The sequence below is a fragment of the Pagrus pagrus genome (assembly GCF_965226575.1).
Source record: "Pagrus pagrus genome assembly, chromosome: 24".
NCBI lineage: Eukaryota > Metazoa > Chordata > Actinopteri > Spariformes > Sparidae > Pagrus > Pagrus pagrus.
Window position 1 is genome coordinate 15573828 of NC_140206.1, and position 19238 is coordinate 15593065.

The 19238-nt window shown below is 41.3% G+C and overlaps 1 protein-coding gene across 1 annotated transcript; it reads left to right on the forward strand.

The window, feature by feature from the left end:
- The first annotated feature begins 548 nt into the window (after positions 1–548).
- On the forward strand, positions 549–19209 carry cab39l (calcium binding protein 39-like). The gene is made up of 9 exons (XM_084347687.1): positions 549–763; positions 11367–11493; positions 11910–12074; positions 12519–12637; positions 12739–12907; positions 13521–13580; positions 14672–14737; positions 14936–15079; positions 15746–19209. Exons 2-9 carry the CDS (start codon positions 11392–11394, stop codon positions 15923–15925), a joined length of 1005 nt encoding a protein of 334 aa, XP_084203813.1. The 5' UTR covers positions 549–763; positions 11367–11391; the 3' UTR covers positions 15926–19209.
- Positions 19210–19238: the final 29 nt, after the last annotated feature.

The window sequence follows — 19238 nt, forward strand, 5'->3', positions numbered from 1 at the left end:
TCCAGTTTAGACCGTCATAATTTGGCCTGGGGCTCGTCCTAATATGAACGCTATCCTGCCTCAGTGTCCTTTCTCCTTTATCTTTTATCCCTCGGTGGTGATTAAAGTACATAATGTCTCGCAGGGGACTCTAAATTTAAGCATGGTGACTTAAATTGTACTTTTGTCTGTTTGAATGGCATATTGTATAGAGAGACATGAGGCAAGGAGGTTAAAAGGACTTGATGTGAGCGGATGTGAACGAGACTCATCCGCGGCTGGAAAGATACAGATACGTCAAGTTTGCAAAGAGGAGTCGGACTACTACCGGAAGTTCTCTGTAAAGAAAATTCATCTGTGTGACAGCGCAGTAGTCTTCCACTAGGGAAACTATGGCTTAAATCCATAAATACATTCAATATTTTGATTAATATCAGCCACACCGGTTTAAATTACACTTCAGTCCCGCTTCTCCCTCCATTAGCGTAAACGGGTGAGCGTCCGCGGAGTTTTTATTCTGAAAATCCACACCGGAAGCCCTCAAGTCTATTCGTGTTAGCGTGACAGACGACTGGAAAGCGACCAGATGGGCTTCAGCTCTGCCTTCTTAACAGATTCCACACATATTAAATTGTATCGCATACATTTTTAGCGGACTCCCCTGCTTACGGACAGCCCTGGCGTGACCGCAGAAGCCTACCTCGGAGGCTCGGCTACGCTGCGAACCGGGACAGGAGCGGTCAAGACATCCAGAGACATCCTACCAAACATCTTCCCACTGAAGGTATCACGTCTAGCTGACACTGTCGAGGAGCAGTAGCTTGCAGTCATCATAATGGTTTATTGTCATCGCCCTTGACAGTCTGTGTAACTTCAGTCGGGGTTGAAACGTAGAAATGTGTGTTGTGGTGAGACAGGAGAGCTGAATAATGTCTCTTTCAGCTGGTTGTATGTGAAATGATAGACATTTCAGATTAGCTTTGGAAATCTGTCAAACAAAAAGGGAGTTCAGCCCGGAGGCGAGAGGGGTGTAGCCTTATTAAATCACACAGTCTGGCACTGTTTATGCGGCCTTATGTGTCACTTAATGGCGTCTGCGTTACAAGCTCTTGTTCCGCAAACACTGTCGTCCACGGGACATTTAATTCATCAGAGGCATAAATGCAGCGAGTGTTTTCTGCTTTTGTTTTTGTCCTCCTTGCTATGTTACTTTACGCGACCAGCGGCAGGCTAGCCAGAATGAAAACAATGCAGCTTCCGGTGACGTATTTCAAAATAAAACCCGGTCGTACAATTGAAGCAGCTCCATTTAGATGATTAATCTATTAATGCCCAGTCGTTAAGGACAGTAATCCAGTAAATGTGCTCTGGTTGACTATCTCAAATGTGAAGATATGCAACTTTGTCCTGTGTGATTTCAAATTAATATCTTTGACAGTTGGAGGCACAGATCGAGCAATTTGTAAAACCTGTCCGGGCAGCTGTAATTAGCTTCTTTTAAATAATTTCTCACATGTTTTGGATCAGATAATTGATGAATTGAAGAAAGATGGATCCATATTGGAAAACAAACCTCCTGTTTGTAACTCTGTGTTGATATCTCACAAAAGTACATCCCAGAGTAATGACTTACAGCCTCGATCTAAGTCAGTTTGTAATGCATTGACGCCAATTAATATTTAAAATGCTGTTTACCTACAGTATGTAAGGATTCGACTCTGATTGCTGACTCATGGGACTGATTATATGCTGATTTGATCCTTCTCGCTGATAGGCAGTATCAGCTTTTAATGTGAGACTCAAGGGTGGATTAATGTGGATTAATTGTACACTCATTGTGTATTTGAGAATGCTTAAACACCTGTAAGTCTGTTAGTTTGTTAGCTATGTCGCTGAAGAGCTTCTGAGAAGATTCTATTAATTAGTTATTAAAAGATTGTGTCTGCACCAATTTGAAGGTGGACTAATCATCAAGACAGTCTTCTCAGATTTTGATATTTTCAGGTTTTCCTAGACTGCCATGATGATAAACTGACCATCTTTGTGTAGTGAAGTGTGGGCCAATCAGTGGTAAAGATGTTCTCAATCTGCTCTGCTTTTAATTTGAAAGCAAAGCAGCCTAACATCCGGTGTTCCTTTCATTCCCCTTGACATATAGACGGACCAGAATCAGATACAATAGTCTCTCATATCCTGTTAGGACAGGCCTGTCTGTCACTGGTTCACAGTATTATCTGTTATTCACCCTGCGCATTACTGCAGCCGTCTACTAACTCTCCTGATGGTACAGCTTCACATAGTGCATGTGGTCAATATAGTCCAGGGCTACTGGACTGCCAGCCCCTGCATCATGTATTGCATTTCAGTAGTAATAATCTGCTATAATTCATGACAGCTAGGGGATACTTTAAACTTGTAACTTGACCAAAAATGTTAAAGTTCTCAAGATATTCTGACCATTGATCATGTCTTCTCAGGCTATGTAACACCCCTTAATAGCTCTGCCAGTTAAAGGTTGAAGGTGGGCTTGTTTCCTCCTCACTCAGCCATGATACTATTCATCAGAGCAGGTGATGGCTACTCTGACTCAGCCAATAGCACGGAGCCATGACTGAGTCTTTATTGATAATGCAGGTTTCTGTTTGCCTCAGTGAAGTGCATCAGTGTTCTTAGTAATACTGCGTTGCTCCTGCTGCACGGGGACATTTTTGGCAGTCAAAAAAATCCTTTTGTTTTCCGTTCAAAGTTTGAAAAAAAGAAGGAGTTTTTTTTACATCATTATCAATCTTAGGAGTGGACCCGATGCGCTGATGTTTGTCCTTTTGAGAGAGCGTTCCTCTCAGGTTGCCTGGGAGAGGACAACCTCCTCATGAACGTCGGCTGTTTGTAGTTTGAGACGGGTTGTGATCAGACATATCCTCATTTCTCTCTCTGGGAGCTGGCTCTGTGGCGAGGAAAGAGCAACAAGTCTAACCACTTTTTCAAGACAGAATTTGGAGCGATCCCGGGTGTTTTTAAGGACTTTAAAAGCCCTGAAATGTTTTAAAGTGCATCACTGAGATTCAAGGCTCCTAAAAAAATGTGCAATCTGTAGGTCCTGACTTTGATTTTAGAAGTGAACCTGATATCAGCTCATATTCCAGCTTGAATTCCAGTTGTATGTGTTGTGTTACATCACGAATGGCTGCCTCTGCGTTCCAGACAGTCATGAAGAAATGCTGTCAAATTAGAGGCAGCCACCTTTCTTCTTTTCTGAAAGGCAGTGCAGTCATCACACTGCAGAACGCCTCCGTGACTTAATGAAATAGGTTCGCAAGCATTCCTTTAAGCTTCAAAAGGTTACAAAGGAGTTCACGGACGTAGAAACAAATGTTTTCAAATGACAAAGTAGGCTTTTTCATTTGATGTTTACATTTTGAGTTAATGCACGTATCACATGCCATCTGCTGCAGAGTGCTTCTTATTATTGAGTCATGCTGTGGAGAGCACTCTTCCTGTCATTTCATGTCTCAGGTGCTTTAGCAGCCTGTGTAGAAGGTTAAAGACTGTTAGCTCGTTTGCTGTGTTTTGACCGTAGAACATGAAGTCACTCCACGGGCCGATGTCAAACCTGTTTTTAGCATGAGCCATGGAATGCCCAGCTTGTATTGACTACTGCTGTCAGAGTGACATGTAGGTGTGATGGATCACTACCTTGCCATGCTAGAATGGCTTTGATTAGTCATCAAAACCAGCCACTATAAGTGTAACTACTTCTTTTAGTGTATGTTATTGTAATGTGATGCTGCAAAAGGCAGCTTTTCTGTTTGTGCTGGCAATTGATACATTGGTAACACTTCACAATGATCATCATTAAACTTCAGTTAGGTTATTTCACTGTTTCAGTGCCAACTGATGTTTATAATATGTTATAAATGGTTAATAAAATCTGTGTTGTTAAAGTTAAACATTGTTTTGATGGTGATTATACAGTTGACAGATGAACTGGTCATAAACCTTTACAATTGTTTAACCAAAGGGTTATAAAGCATTTCATCATTAACAGTGAAATACTATTAAATAAAGTTTAATTAACTATAAATTGATCACGTTAGAATGACTTTTTTTACCTAAAGAGGTAATAGTCTGATGCTGTCTGTTTGCGAGTGGCAAGTTTGCTATGTTTTGCAAGCTCGCTTAGCTTTTATAGTTCAATAAATAAACAAAATTAATATAAAATTATTATGTCAATAAGGGAAATAATCTTGCACCTATTTTGTTATTTAACAGAAAAATACAACCATACTCCTGCATAACTTGGTCATCTTAGGGCCACTAGCTGCACAGCTAACTGAGCTAACTAGCTTACGGCAGCTAGTGGCTACAGCGATAGATAGCTACAGCGAAGAGTATAGTAAATTGTATAGCAGTTTGCGCTTACTCTGGTGATATTCTGCCCCCTATTTGTTTGGAGCGACCTTTGAAAGGTGGGCGATTCTTACATATTGTGCCTTTTAAAGTAGTGCATGAATAGGGTTAGGTAGAGTTCAGGAAGACGCAATAGCGAAATAAACTTTACAGTCAGTCAAGCGGCTTTAATGCATATTGTGTAGGACAGTCTGAATTATTTAGAATGCCCTGAGCGACTGCTCAGCGCAGGTCTGGTAAAGATGGAAGTGAAGGATATATTTTTTTAGATGTCTTCTTTTGCATTAAGTCAACGTGTCACAGCCAAGGTCGTGTTTAAAGATAATCCAGGAGAAATGTGCTTACAGCTGAAATACGTCATCATTCTTACATCTCTGCTCCAGTCAGGGGGAGTTTACTGTGAATGTTTGCTGGCAGCGTAAAAACGATGACTGTCGTGTTTCTGTTGGGCTCCAACATAATCAGATTGTCAACATACTTTGATGTTCATGTGTCACAAGACAAGACACATCTTGATGCAATTATAGAAGGGGTGGACAAGGGGGATTTTTATTTAGCTAAAAGAATTGGTTGACTAATCCATTAGTCAATCAGAAAAAAATCATAGTCCTTTATTTTGAAAATTGTTCAAGTTAACTTTCATCCAGAAATGGCTCAGCTGAGGGGACTCACTTCTCTCTTTGTCTGATGTGAAAGCAGACTGAATATCTTTCGCGTTCGGACAGTTGTTCAGAAAAAAACAAGTGATTTGAAGACGTCACTTTTGGTTTTGGGCACAGTTTTCAAAATGTTTTGACACAAAAAGATTTATTAATTAGAACATAATCATTAGTTGTAGAGTTTGTATTTATATCTTCAGTCAGTCATCAATTAAGTGTAGCTATGAATTGCAAAATTAAATGTAGTTAGTATCAAGTCCAATATTTGTGTGTTAATAGTTTTTTCTTTTGATACAGAATTGTTAAAATCAGCATTTATTCTGAAGATTTACAAATAGTTGCAGGTTTAGTGTGAGGGCAGAGAGAGCTGATGATCTGTTTATCATTACAGAAATATATAAAGCAATGATTAAACACAAAGAAGAAACAAAGCCTTTTCAGGAAACTACAGGAATGTTTTGTTATTAAAAGAGTATAAATCTATTATTTACTGATAGAAATGTTGGTGATAATTGCTTGTTCCTAAATAAGCATTTTATGTTCTTTAGCTTTATTCTGTATATCTTTATTTAAGGCTCATTTGGTCTCGCATAATTACAGCTGAAAATTAATATTCGGGGCAACGTGGAGCAGATTTCTCTGTTAGATTATACTTAAACAGAGCAGCAAGCTGTGTGTTTAAGCCCAGTGGGCACCAGATTAATTCCATTACATAACACTTAGTCAGTCTTAAGCAGACTACAAGTGAAAATGACGGCTTCACAGTCACCTAGAGCTTAAGCTTTCCTCAACTCAAAGAAGAATTATGAGATGATTAAAACGGACCCTTTAAGCATTCTTAAACAATAAGAAACATGTAGCTGTAGCAGTGAGGACAGAGTGGAAATATAAGACGTATTATCTGACACAGTAGTCTACAATATGTTTGGATTAAAGAGCATGAAGTCTTGTGCAATATGGCCCTCCTGTACTGATAAGCACTTCCTCATTGCCTGCGTAACCTTTGACAAATATTGACTGGACTGCAGTTCTGTAGGCATCACGTAATGTGACGATAAAGTGAAACAGAAGTAGCCTTATTGTAGTTTTCGACATTAGTCACAAACCTCAAATGTGTACTTTACACCCATGTTACATCCTGACATTAACATCCAAGTTGAATAGACTGAATAACGGCCCAGTGACGGGCCACACAGCCCACATACACTCAATGAACCAAATGCAGCAATAAACTAGAATGGCATTCATTAAAGTGCATAACTCTGCTAAGACTCAACTTCCCCTTTAATTCAGATAATCAAATATCAGATACGAAGGCCCTGTATCATATAAATTTAAAACCATCCATAACTGTGTAACCATAATTAAGCTCACCAGATCTAGGATCCAATTGTACTAATAGATCGACTCATCATAGACTCATAGATACCAGCCGCCTAACCTGATGTTATTCATCAATGTTCATGTATTATTCCCTGAGAAATGAACACTTGGGTCTATTCTGGGCCAAGACTCATCCGCCATTTAAGTTTGGTAGAAATCAATTCAGTAGTTTTTGTGTAATTCCGCTGACAAACCAACCAACCAACCAACCAACAAATGGACATGAAAGTCCAGATCTGGGGCCTCATTTATAAACCTAAAAAAGGGGCTTGAAAAATGCGTACCCCACTTTCTAAGCATAAATTGGGATTTATAAAATGGAAATATGTCTAAATTTGCTGAAACTTATGGCCTATGAATACAAACATTTTGGAGGCAGGGGTAATTGTTTGGTATCAAAAAGTACTAAACATTTTATAAACGAGGCCCCTGGCAGCTGGAACATTGGTCACATATTGGTCCATGATATAGCCAAATCTTTGGCAACTGTATGACAATAGCAGCTCCTATTCATTTTGTTTAATTTGATTTGGGTAATGGTAATTCGGAATGGCTGGTTACTTTAAAGGACCACTAAATTCTAAAATGCCACTAAAACTGAAGCCAGGCATTTGCAGAAAGCATGTGGTCACATTAATAACACGGCAGAAAAGGTAGAAATGCAGTATGGCAATTCCTCAAAGTGATGTGTCACACCAAATGAATGCATCGTATTTAAGAGACTGCAGGGTATTTAAGTATTTAAGCATCTTGAGTTCGAGTTGACCTTCTGATTGTGATCGAGTGCGACTGAAATCTTTTGTGTCCAATTAGCAGCTTGTGGACAAAGTATTTGAGTTTATGGAGCGTCTCGTCCCGTGTGATTTAATTTGTCAAATGTGAATCAGCAGTCCACCCTCCGACCGATGTGTCAGAGTAAAAGCATCAGAAAATATCACCATAACACAGAAAACCTGACCTAGTGTTTTTTTACACCAGAGCTGAGGGTATAATCGTTAAAATCCGTTCTTTGTGTCCGAATTAAAATGCTCAGCACTGTGAGTCAGTGTTGAGGAAAGTGAATACCCTCAGCTGAGATTCTGTGTCTGTCAGGTGACACCTTGTGATTCCAGTTTGAGCTGTTTTCTTGTTCTTGCAGGGATTTTAGAACCCTGTCATATAACTCTTTTTACAGAAATGAGACTTTTACTCGGTATCTGAAAATGTTGCACTTCATAGTTATTTGCTAGGATGAAACTTAACACCGACCTTCATGTATTGTGCTCTCCTCAAGTATGTATGTGCATTTATTTGTAGCAGCTGTTGTGTTGCCCCGTGGTTACGACAACCTCACGAAATCTCCAGTTGGTAATATTTGGGCAGCATGTTGGGTTTCATGTCATACAATAAGATTGTTCTAATTGAGCAAAATTGATGTAATAAATCTGTTGTACAGCTTCGAGTTTACTGCTTGGTTCCACATTGCCCGGGGAAATCAGCGGGTCCCTGCTCAGACGTACAGCTGTTTTACTGTCACACTTCTCTGTTATCATGGCTTTGAATTGTCCCGACTCTGGCAGCCTGAGGAAATACATTTACTGAGTGCCTTTAGTAGGGATGTTCCTGACAACACAGTTCTCTAATGTTCAAAATAAGACTACGAAGAAGACACTCAAAATATTCAATGTAATGCATTGTCGAAACAAATCTGAAACAAGCGTCTTCAATAACCCAGTTGCAATTTTAAATGCTGCTGAATATGTGGAACCTTGCATCAAGTGTTATGGACATTTCACAATATTATTATATAATAGTGGCAAGTTGCTGTGCAACAGTTAAGTTGTGTTGTTCACGTAAATAACAGAAGCTCTTTTTATACAAAGAGGAAGACGTGACATTTCAGTGTGAACTATGTCAATTATAAAATGATGAAATCGACTTTAACTGACTAGTATTTATGGTTTACGAAAAGATCGACTAATCACACAGGTCCTTAGTCCATAGAGGTTTTCTGTCTTTGATAGTAATACACAGCTAATAGAATAAAAAAAAGTAAGTATGGACAAGGCAGCCTTGAAAAGCTCAGAGGGGAATGAATCTGGCTCACTCCTGGTTGTGTGCAAGCTTAAGAGTACTACAGTGATTTAATATTGTACCTCTTTAAGCTCCACACTCCTCGTTTGTAACAAAGGCTTTCTGTTAACAAGACTAAGAGTCTCCAGCCATGCTAGCAGCTCTGTGAGGCACACTGTGCTTTGAGCTTAATGCTATCCTACCGCGCCTGCAATGACCATTCTAACTTACTGATGTTTGGCAGGTGTTATTCTTGGCCTGCATGACATGAGAAAAATCTGCGACGTGTGATGACGCATTCAATATTGAGATGACGGTATGAATAAATGCTGGAGCTCCTCTCTCCCTCTTCAGCCATCTCACTAGCTAACCCTGCAGTCATCACCAAGCTCCATCTGATAGGTTAAATGTCACATTTTCGTAGGCTGTTCGTCAATTTCAGGCAGTCCTTTGTGATGTGTTTATTGTTCGTGCTCACTTTGCAACGACAATACGATTTATAGGTCAGCACTGGTGTTATCCTCCGGCAAACATTGACATTTGCACCAAGTTTTGTGTCAATCCATTGAGTAGATGTTAGGATATTGGAGAGAATTTAAAACTTTGACTGTTGTTGTTGTTGGGCTAACTCGATTTAATTGATTTTGACATGTAAAATAGGTGAAATGCCTTTTTATGCATGGATTTATGCTTTATGCAGAAAGATCTCGTGTTCTAGTTTTGTCATGGAAGTGCTAACATATGCTTAATAGACACTTTACATCATTAGCCCAAGTGGGAAGCGACCACTTAACCCTGGTAGTGATGGCGTCTCTCTGTAACAGCAGGGCCGTAGAGGATGTAGAAGCCCTGACAATGCAACAATGCAAAGTGTACTTGGAACAAGGATATATAACCAGTTGCGTGAGGTCGAGCTGAAAAGAAACAAGCAGAGATGGAGTGGATGGAAGGAGTAACGGTGGCAGAGGTGGATGGAGAGGAATGAAGGTGGGAGTTGGAGTTAAGGGGGAGGGTTATGCCCTTTTACATTCCCAGATGAGGATTAGCAATCACAAGTTCTCCGCCTGTTCCTGACCTGGCCTGGATTGCGAAGGCCGCCGCTGCCTCCGGGATCCTTTAAATGCTCACACACTCAGTTATGGACCAAATGTTTTCTATATGTAATTTCCCCTGGTGACATATTTGTTAGTCCTCTAACTAACATTGTTGCTCCTGCTGAAAATCCTGTTTGAGACTTGGTTTATCAGTATGTGATACGGCTGCACACACAGAATACTGTGGCGACCTACATCTGCTGTCACCTTTAATCACTGTTGATAGCCAAACAGGTCATGACCTTCTTACAGTACCAGGGCAAAATACAACCAGAGGCCTACTCAGATTTTATGAAATAAAGCAAAACTCAGTCATATTGTTCATATACACTCCAGTAACTAATACACTCTGTTTATAACCTCAGATTTTCAATCAAACTGCTGCTGAGCTGATGCAGATTGTTGGATCTGTGGAGTGAACGGTGTATCTTTTCACTAGGCTTAGCAAGAAAAGTGTAAAATATGATTGTGTTACTTTTTAGATCGGTTCTTTTTAAGGAAATATAGTAGGGCTAGCTCATGTTGTCACGGTTTTACCAGTTATTGGGCAGATAGAGGCCCTTTTTTGAAACACTGGGTATCAACCCAGTGCACATGGGTATCCACATTTCAGTCCAAGAATAAAAGTCAGAAGTCGTTACAAAAGAGGATATTCTCAAGCATGTTTATGTAAGAGGTTTCTCTGATTATTCTCCTGCTAAGCCCGTTTTGTCACATTGTGCCCGACTACGTCTTGAATGCTCAGTCTTTTTTTTTTGTCCGACTAGTTTTAACCCTACCTCCAAAAACAAATGAAGAGCCATATGAACACGTGCGGGAGCTATTTTTGCCACATAAACTGAAACTGGTGGAACATTTGGAAGACATTTGAAATTGTCAGTACAGTAAATTCCTTCTACATTGTTTCTGGTGTTACGTAACGATCTATTGTCTTTGACTTCAACTTTGATTCCCCGAGGAGTCTCGCGTCGAAGGGGCTGCAGCTGTCGCTCATGTAGACTAGAGATGACATTGGAATGTGTCTCTAAGGTGCTAGAGGAATCAGACACACACACACACACACACACACACACACAAACAATTAGGTCTTGCTCAGCAGCCTTTTGTTGAGCTGTCAGACCAACTAGATGAAAAAGGAGCGCATATTTAAAAATTCATATATTCCAAACATTCCTCGTGATTACAATTACTTGACCTTATATGACTTCCTCCTTTGTGGTGGATATGACCTAAATTCCTTATGATATTGACTAATTATACAATAAAAATGTAATATATTGTATTTTTGTATTATTATTGTATTATATTTGTCATGCGTGGGATAGTTGAGGCTAGTGTATTGAAAGTTATGTTTAAAAAGTATGTTGGAGCAATTCAGTCTTGCCTCTAATGCCTACTGTTGTATGTTGGCTGATAAGTAGCAAAATCAAAGTAGTGGTTTTGTCTGTATTTAAAGGGAAAGTTCACCCAAAAATGCAAATTCAGTCATCATCTTCCATATCGGCCTCAAAACCTAAGTGTTTTTTGGACTCTTTTTAATTGTTAGGTCTTCTAGAAAAGCTGCTGAGCTCTGAAATGTCACAGAAATGTTAGGTAGCAGATCCTCACGCTAAGCAAAGTTCCTCTGATTCAGGAAAAAGGTCTGTCATGAACTGACTCTGGTGGAAAGAAGGAAAATGGACACATCCTGTTCACATGAAAATCTTTATTGTTCTAACTGCGAGTGCTGTAAACACATCCAGCGTGCTCCTACGTGCCTAATGTGCATGTGTGTGTTGCTGTTGTTTCCCAGGTCCCAAGGCGAGTGTGTGTCCATCATGCCGCTGTTTGGTAAATCCCACAAGAATCCGGCGGACATCGTCAGGACCTTGAAGGAAAACCTAGCCATCCTGGTCAAACAGGATAAAAAGACAGACAAGGTAGAGGAGGACAGTGTGTTCTGTGTTCCTGTGTGTGCATGCGTGTGTGTGCGTGTGTGCATGAGTGTAAATGCCTGGGTGTTCAGGGGCCCAAGGGTGACAGACCTCTGTGAAATTAGAACATGGAACAGCCTGGCCCTGTCATCTCCTGACACTTCACTGTCAAGACGTTTTACGCTCTCTCTCTCTCTCTCTCTCTCACACACGCACACACGCACACACACACACACACACACACACACACACACAATTAGCCAAGTTCATGCTCAAGTCAGTGCCTTTTTTCTCTCTTTGCCTCTTTTTCCTCGGATCACTCTTTAATCTGAAGTGTTTGTTTTAGGTCTATACTTGCTCGTGTGCTCCGCCATATTTATCTCCTCTTCCATCTTCTTCAACCGTCCCCCTTTCTTCCGCAGGCGTCTGAGGAGGTGTCAAAGTGTTTAGTTTACATGAAGGAGATTCTGTACGGCAGCAACGATAAGGAGCCTCACACTGAGACGGTGGCCCAGCTGGCCCAGGAGCTGTACAACAGTGGCCTGCTGATCTCACTGGTAGAAAACCTGCAGGTCATAGACTTCGAGGTGAGGAGCACAAGGATAAAGCTTCCTTTATATCGATCCCCAAACAACTAAAGCAAGGTTCAAGAGTCTACTAATCCATTTGCATGCTGCGCTAAAGCTTGCTATCACACTGGTACAGTCATTTAAGCTTCTGTCCTGCACCAGCCCAGATCGGCTACTCGCCACCTGCACGTTGGTTTGACTGTTTTACTGTGTGTTTTAGTGTGCTATTAATTATGGGGTTCTGCTCTCCCCTTATTATGCACTGCCTTCAGACATGTGTGCCTTTTTCTGTTATCTGTCCTATATGTATGCTGGCACAAGTATTTCGTATTTCGTACAGCACAGCACTCAATAAACACAATAAAAGTAGCACAAGGAGTGTAAAAAACACATCATAAAACAGTTGAAAAGTGCTTATTTGTCTGATTTTGTGTGTGTTTGTGTGTGTGTGTGTGTTTTCAGGGGAAGAAGGATGTGTGTCAGATCTTTAACAACATCCTGAGGAGGCAGATCGGGACGAGGAGCCCCACTGTCGAATATTTCGGTTCCCACCAAGAGGTCCTCTTTATACTGCTGAAAGGGTGAGACACACACACACACACACACGCAGGTACAAGTACACAATGTGCACAGTTTAATGGCTGCCAGAAAGGTGACACAAAGGCTCCGTCTCTGTCTGAAGGTACGAGACGCCTCAGGTAGCGTTGAATTGCGGGATCATGCTGAGGGAGTGCATCCGCCACGAGCCGCTCGCCAGGATAGTCCTCCACTCGGATCACTTCCACTGTTTCTTCAACTACGTGGAGATGTCCACCTTCGACATCGCCTCCGACGCCTTCGCCACCTTCAAGGTACCGCGGGTCCCCCTGTTCTAGCCTGTAGATGAGTCAGTCAGACTAGAAGCTACAGTATAGAAAATATGTTTGTCACTACACCTGCTCTCCACGACAAGTGTTTGGCTAATGTGGGTGTTTGACAGAAGGTGTGATTTGTGTGTAAAATCTGCCAATATTTTGTGCCACTGTACGCTTTCTATTAATATAAACTGGGAAGTATTCAGTGGACGGTTGGTTTGAGCTCCTTGTTAATAAAATAGCGTCAGTCACATCCTGGTGTATAAAATGTTTATTAATGTTTACCTCTATTAGCTGATGGACCTGATGTGTAAATCAGGGTTTGTACAAAGTTTTTATGTTCTCAAGATTAGAAATATGCTTATATTTGAATATACTTGTTAAAAAAATGCTTGATATTCGACATCATCTCCAGAAATCACTCATGTAAGCCCAGCATCTGTAATTATTTTAAGTGAAACACTCCTTTTGTCATATTTGTTCGTCTCCTGGCCTCAAAATTAGCAGATGTGATAATAAAGGCTTTGAAAGTCTGAAGATTGTTGGTGCAGGGAACTAATTTTACTCTTAAGAACCCTGATCATTATTTATCTCTGACCTTTTTCCACAGGATCTCCTGACAAGACACAAAGCGCTCGTGGCTGAATACCTCGAACAGAACTACGACGCTGTGAGTGATTTGAGTTTAAAACATATATTCCAACACTGTAGCTCTATAGGAGGATTTGTCTGGGAAACACACGACTGTTCTAGCTACCACACACGCTAATGCTAGTTTGCCATGTTATTTTGAACCAGCGTCACCACACGGAGCTTGCATCACGCCTCCCCCTCCGTCCCTGACCGCATCCACGTTCACACACGACTCTCACATAGCTCACGCAACATTAGCCACCGAGCTGCTATTTGGAAGCGTAAACACAAACACCACCCGAGACCCCAAGAGAGGCATCAGTCACGTCAGCGCTCAATGGCCTAGTCACACATCCAAGAAAAGATCTGTCTCATGGAACACACTGGTTAGGAAGCAAAAAAAAATACAGTTCCAGGAAAACAAGATTAGTGGAAAGCCCTGTCGGTGACACAACTTGTGTGGATACAAAGCTCTGCTCTGTGTTGTCAGTTTCCCCAAGCAGAGCGGTCCCTTTCATAGGTAGGGCCCCGGGGGTCTCAGGCTAAAGAAGCCCAGCACAAAACTGCCTTTTACCTGGATGTTGCATGTTGACAGATGTCACTGTGAAGCTTGTCAGGAGGCAACGTAATCCAGGAGCCAGAATACAGCATTTTGATTTAGTGACGTGCTTAGGTACGCTCACAGAACAAGTGGGTCTTTGGCTTTGACTGATTTTAGTATCCATGATGTGCTGAGAACAGAAAGTATTGTGGGAAAGGTCATCTTTCACTTCAGCTTAAGGAATTCTGTCCCTTTAATCTCACACTTTAGAGGGAAAGAACTCCGATTTGCTCAAGACTAAGGTGCATGAAACCCAATAAGAAGAAGAAGTCTCCTAATGGTCTGTGAAATTCAGATCCGAAGGTTGCACTGGTGTGAAAACGTAATCCACTCTACTCCTTGTTTAATGTGTTTTTTTACATGTTTGAATGCCAGCATCTTAGTAGTTTGGACTCGTTTTAAACTTTTCTTTGCGGGCACGTGGGACAACTAATCAAAACACAGCGAGACATGTTGAGCTGCAAGTCTGGAATTCCATCTCCGACTGTTACAATGCATCCTAAGGTGTGTTTCTTATGTAATTGCAGGTGTTTTCAGACTACGAGAAGCTGCTGCACTCTGAGAACTACGTCACCAAGAGGCAGTCTCTAAAGGTTAGAGTCTGACTCATATGTTCATTTGCAATCATTAATGCTGGACTGTTGCAATTTGGAAGCTGGCGAGGGATCGTTTGTCACCACAGCGCCACCCTGTTTGGTCAGTAGACGGAGGGTACTCAAGAGACACCAACGTAATGAATGTCTCTAATATATGATTTATTTGTCTCGTTGTTTTCTATCATCTCTACCCAGCTTCTGGGCGAGCTCTTACTGGACAGACATAACTTCACGGTGATGACGCGCTACATCAGCAAGCCTGAGAATCTCAAGCTGATGATGAATCTGCTAAGAGACAAGAGTCCCAACATCCAGTTCGAGGCCTTCCATGTCTTCAAGGTAAAAACACTGCGTCCGTACATGTGACACCGGAAACACGGACTCAGTTAAATAATGTTCTATGTTGAAATGAGTGAGAAGACTCAGTTGGGTGTGAGAATGTGGCGTAGTTCACTGATGTCAGACAGGCGCTGTGCGCCTTTTTCTGCCTCTGTCATTCTGTGCATTCCCCAGATCCTTTTGTGAAATGTCAGACTGGCCTTTTGCAAAGTCTAGTGGCTAATTTACAAAAGTTCAAACCGAATCGAAGTGAACTCGAAGGGCACTCGAGAGCACATACCTCTGCCAAAGCCAGCAGTGTTTCTTGTTTTCATGGCGCATAAAGTTTAATACCTCTGGTATCCTCTTTATTTTCTTTAAGTACTCAACATACACACACATCGGTTGTAACATTTTTTTGATACCTTTCGTTACAGGCTTGATCGTGGTACATTAATAAAAATATAAATACAACATTGCATTCTGTTGCAGAATGACAATTAAATCGACCTTGAGCCTTGAAAATGTCATATATTTAGTATCAAATCTAGGAGAAGTTATAAAGGGACAATTCAAGTCATGGTGTTCCAGCTGTGTCATTGAAATCATGGAGGCGTCACGTAACAGTATTGTTTTTTATCATGTGAGTAAGTAAAACTCTCATTTTTTTCCTGCCCCCGTCGTCAGGTTTTCGTAGCGAACCCCAACAAGACGCAGCCCATCATCGACATCCTGCTCAAGAACCAGACCAAGCTAATCGACTTCCTGAGCAACTTCCAGAAGGACCGCACGGACGACGAGCAGTTCAACGACGAGAAGACCTACCTAATCAAACAGATCAGGGATCTGAAGAAGCCGGCCTCCTAGAGAAGCGTCCCCTCCCCGCCCTCCGCCCCGACTTTTTATCGATAGGAAGACATACAGTAGAAAAAAAACACATTAACAATAACGGTAATTCTATTTAAAAACAACAAAAAAAAAAATCTTCAAGACGTTATTGGTCTCCATTCTCTTCGTTGCTTCATTTAAACCTTGTGCAAGAGTAGTTCTCAATCACTGATCTTTCTTTTGTAAATTTTTCTCATGAAACCTTTTTTTTTTTTTTTGTTCATCTGTAGCATGTAGTGCCACAACTCATGGTGTTGGAGGCAGCTGATTTGCTCCGTTGGGAGAACCAGCGGTTAAAAGCTTCGGCCAGAGTGGTCCAGTAGCTGTCGTACAGAACAGACGTGGCCGTTGTGTCACCCTTTGCGGGCGATCCGTTAGTTGCTGCACACAAGTTAATTTCTAAATGTTTCAATGAAGTAGCTGCAAAAAGAAAATCTGTTTTTTTTAGCTCAACTTGCTTATTTCTCACAGTGTCATGACAGACGACATATTTTAGCATTGCCAATTCAACGAGGGGAAGGTGGAAGCAGTTTTCTGAAGTTGAGAACACTATACGGTATATAAATGCTGATTTGTCTCTGATAATAGCTTTCCAATATCGCAGAGTTTTGGCACTTGTCCGCAAAATGTTTGGCAGGTCACTGCAGATGTTATCTAATTGTGTACTGGAACCTTAAAGGTGCTATTTAGAAGGTATTGGGTTGTTGATTCCCAGGTCAGCAGGTACAAATGCTTTGGGTCGGTGGGTCCGGTTGGCCCCCAGCCCTGGGCGTCGGTATTTGACGTCCCAGAAAGAATCAACTGTCCTTCTCCAGAATTGCTTATTGCACCATTAAAGGAGCAGTTCACCCCAAAGTCACACACACATTTTTTTCCTCTTACCTGTAGTGCTGTGCGAGTTACTGAGTTTCGGAGATACAGGCTGTAGAAATGCCTGCCTTCTCTCGAATATATTGGAACTAGATGGCAGTCAAAACCCAAAACCCATTTGAATAACTCAAAAGCAATGCCTTCTTTGAGACGATCCACAGAGCTTGTTGCGAGCAGTTTCACGCAGGAGCGTGCATCTACTCATGGAGGCAAGAGGCTGCGGGGTAATCCGGTTGGCGAGGTGTATTTCAGTAGAGGGAAAACACTTCCTCCATGTAACTGCTCACAACAAGGTGTTGCGGATTATCTTGAGTGACCAGGTCATGATTTCTGGAAAGAGACATTTCTATAGGTTTTTTTTCAAATGTACTTTTTTGGCAGTTTGAGCGCCACAAGCCAAATCCGGTAACTCACACCAAAACAATGTACAGCAGACGGATAAATAGCACTGCAAGTGTCCAATTAAGTTTCAATGTGGCCGTGACCGGTGATGAATTTATGTTCTCAATCTGATCTTGCAACACGAAGACTCGAGTCAGTCGTGATTAAAACCAGATCCGTTTCCAGGTTAAGGTGCATCCACTACGTCTGATAACGCCAATAGGCTTGAGTAAGACTGAGAATCTCTGTCGACCGACAAAAACAATTACCTGCAGGAATACTTTAAGAGTTTGAAATGAAGGGCCTCTTAAATTGCATTGGGACGTTGGGCTGCTATCGGTACAGTAAGCTTCAATCATTTCCATCACTGGTTCTCTTTGCTGGTGGCTAATAGCACTTTCTGTATGATAAAAAAATAATAATATGATGATTCAAATGTTCTCTTTTTTTTTTTTGTTAATCTTAAAATGATCACTGTTTTCACACTGCTTGATGGTATTTTTTTTTTTATATATATATATATAATTTCATTTCCTGTCATGTACAGTTTATGGTTTGCACACCTGAAGCGAGTGCCATTGCGAGTGAGAACACTGAACACGAGCGGGAGGCGCCTCGCCGCGTCGAGAGGGGAGAGCGGCCGTGAAGACGGCCGTTTGCGGTTTTGTTCCACTCTTTTTTTTTCTTTGTGTACTGTAACGAGTGCTCTGCTCCGACATGGATCTGATGTTAACACGTGAGAAGAATCAGAGGTGCCTTTTTGGTGTGATGTTTCTTCCCTTCCCTTGTCTTTCCTTTTTGTATTTTCAGTATCTTTCTAGGGGGAGCTTAATTATTATGTTAATGAAAATATGCTCTGGACAGAACATATTTGTTGTGATTAAGCAGTGAACCTCTCAACTCGCTATATTTGAGTTACGCCGTCAAAGAAACATTTTCAAACTTTTTTGCAGCTGATCGGTGGCCAACGTGTACAGACCGGGGGCCACATATTCACTTTGAGTTTGTTGCCAAAGCCGCGCTGATTCAATGTGTGAATTACAAAACTGTGTCGGCGACGAACGCATCTGCAAAACTTGTTGCAGAGTGAGGCCAAAGTTGACCTGTAACAGGATTGTGAAGCGTAACTGTGAAAAAAAAAGTTCACCCGAAATAAAAAATTCTGTCGTTATGTACTCACCTCCCTGCTGATGGAGAGCCGTGGTGAAGTTTTGTAGTCGACAAAGCTTTTCAGGAGCTTTACAGCAAAACGGTGCTGCAGCCCAATCTACTTCAGGTGTTGCTGCAACGCTGTTTTGTGGACTGCAACACTTCACTCGACCTTCCATCGGCATGGGGCTGAGTAGATACAGACTGAATTTGAACTTTTGGCTGAGCTTATCCCTTAAAACGCTACTTTACAAAATGGTGTTCATTTTATATTTGACCTTAAAATGAAAAGGCTGCTTGCTAAAAATGACTTGAGCTCTTAAATCAGTACAATCCGCATCGATATTTGATGTGCTTCCATTGGCTCACTTTGAGGTTTTCAAGCAAATGTTGGTGTTCAGCGGAGTCATGATGAAAATTACAAACACATTCAAAATAACGTTTGGCTGTCACTTATTAAATGCAGCAAATCTGGACACATACAAAAGGCAGTAGTGGAGTGCAGTAGGCTGACAGTGACGATTGTTAACTCGTGGATCGCTCGTCTGCTTTGTCTTTTCATCTGACATAAGAGAAAAACAGAAAAATACTCTGTGGTTTGTCTTTTGGGTCAAAATATACAAATAATACCAGCTTTTTTGATGTGAAATATACTAACTTTACATCAGACTTGTCATTTGAGCCAAACTCAGCTACTCCTCTAGTTTTGATTTTGCCTGTTTTTCAACTTAAACAAAGGACGACTTTGGTCTCAGCAGATTTCCACATTATCTTCCCAGTGTCCTCTCTGAAAGCAGCCACTTTTTTCCCCCACATCGATGCTATTGTACCACATTCACAACAAATAAAAGGATGGGAATGCACGCTCTGTGTGTGTGTGTGTCACTTGTTT

Excerpts from the sequence above, each read along its gene's own strand:
- cab39l (XM_084347687.1), top strand. The coding sequence starts at position 11,392 with ATGCCGCTGTTTGGTAAATCCCACAAGAATCCGGCGGACATCGTCAGG. Across the intron at positions 11,494-11,909 it reads AGGATAAAAAGACAGACAAG|GCGTCTGAGGAGGTGTCAAA; the intron begins GTAGAGGAGGAC and ends TTTCTTCCGCAG. Across the intron at positions 12,075-12,518 it reads TGCAGGTCATAGACTTCGAG|GGGAAGAAGGATGTGTGTCA; the intron begins GTGAGGAGCACA and ends GTGTGTTTTCAG.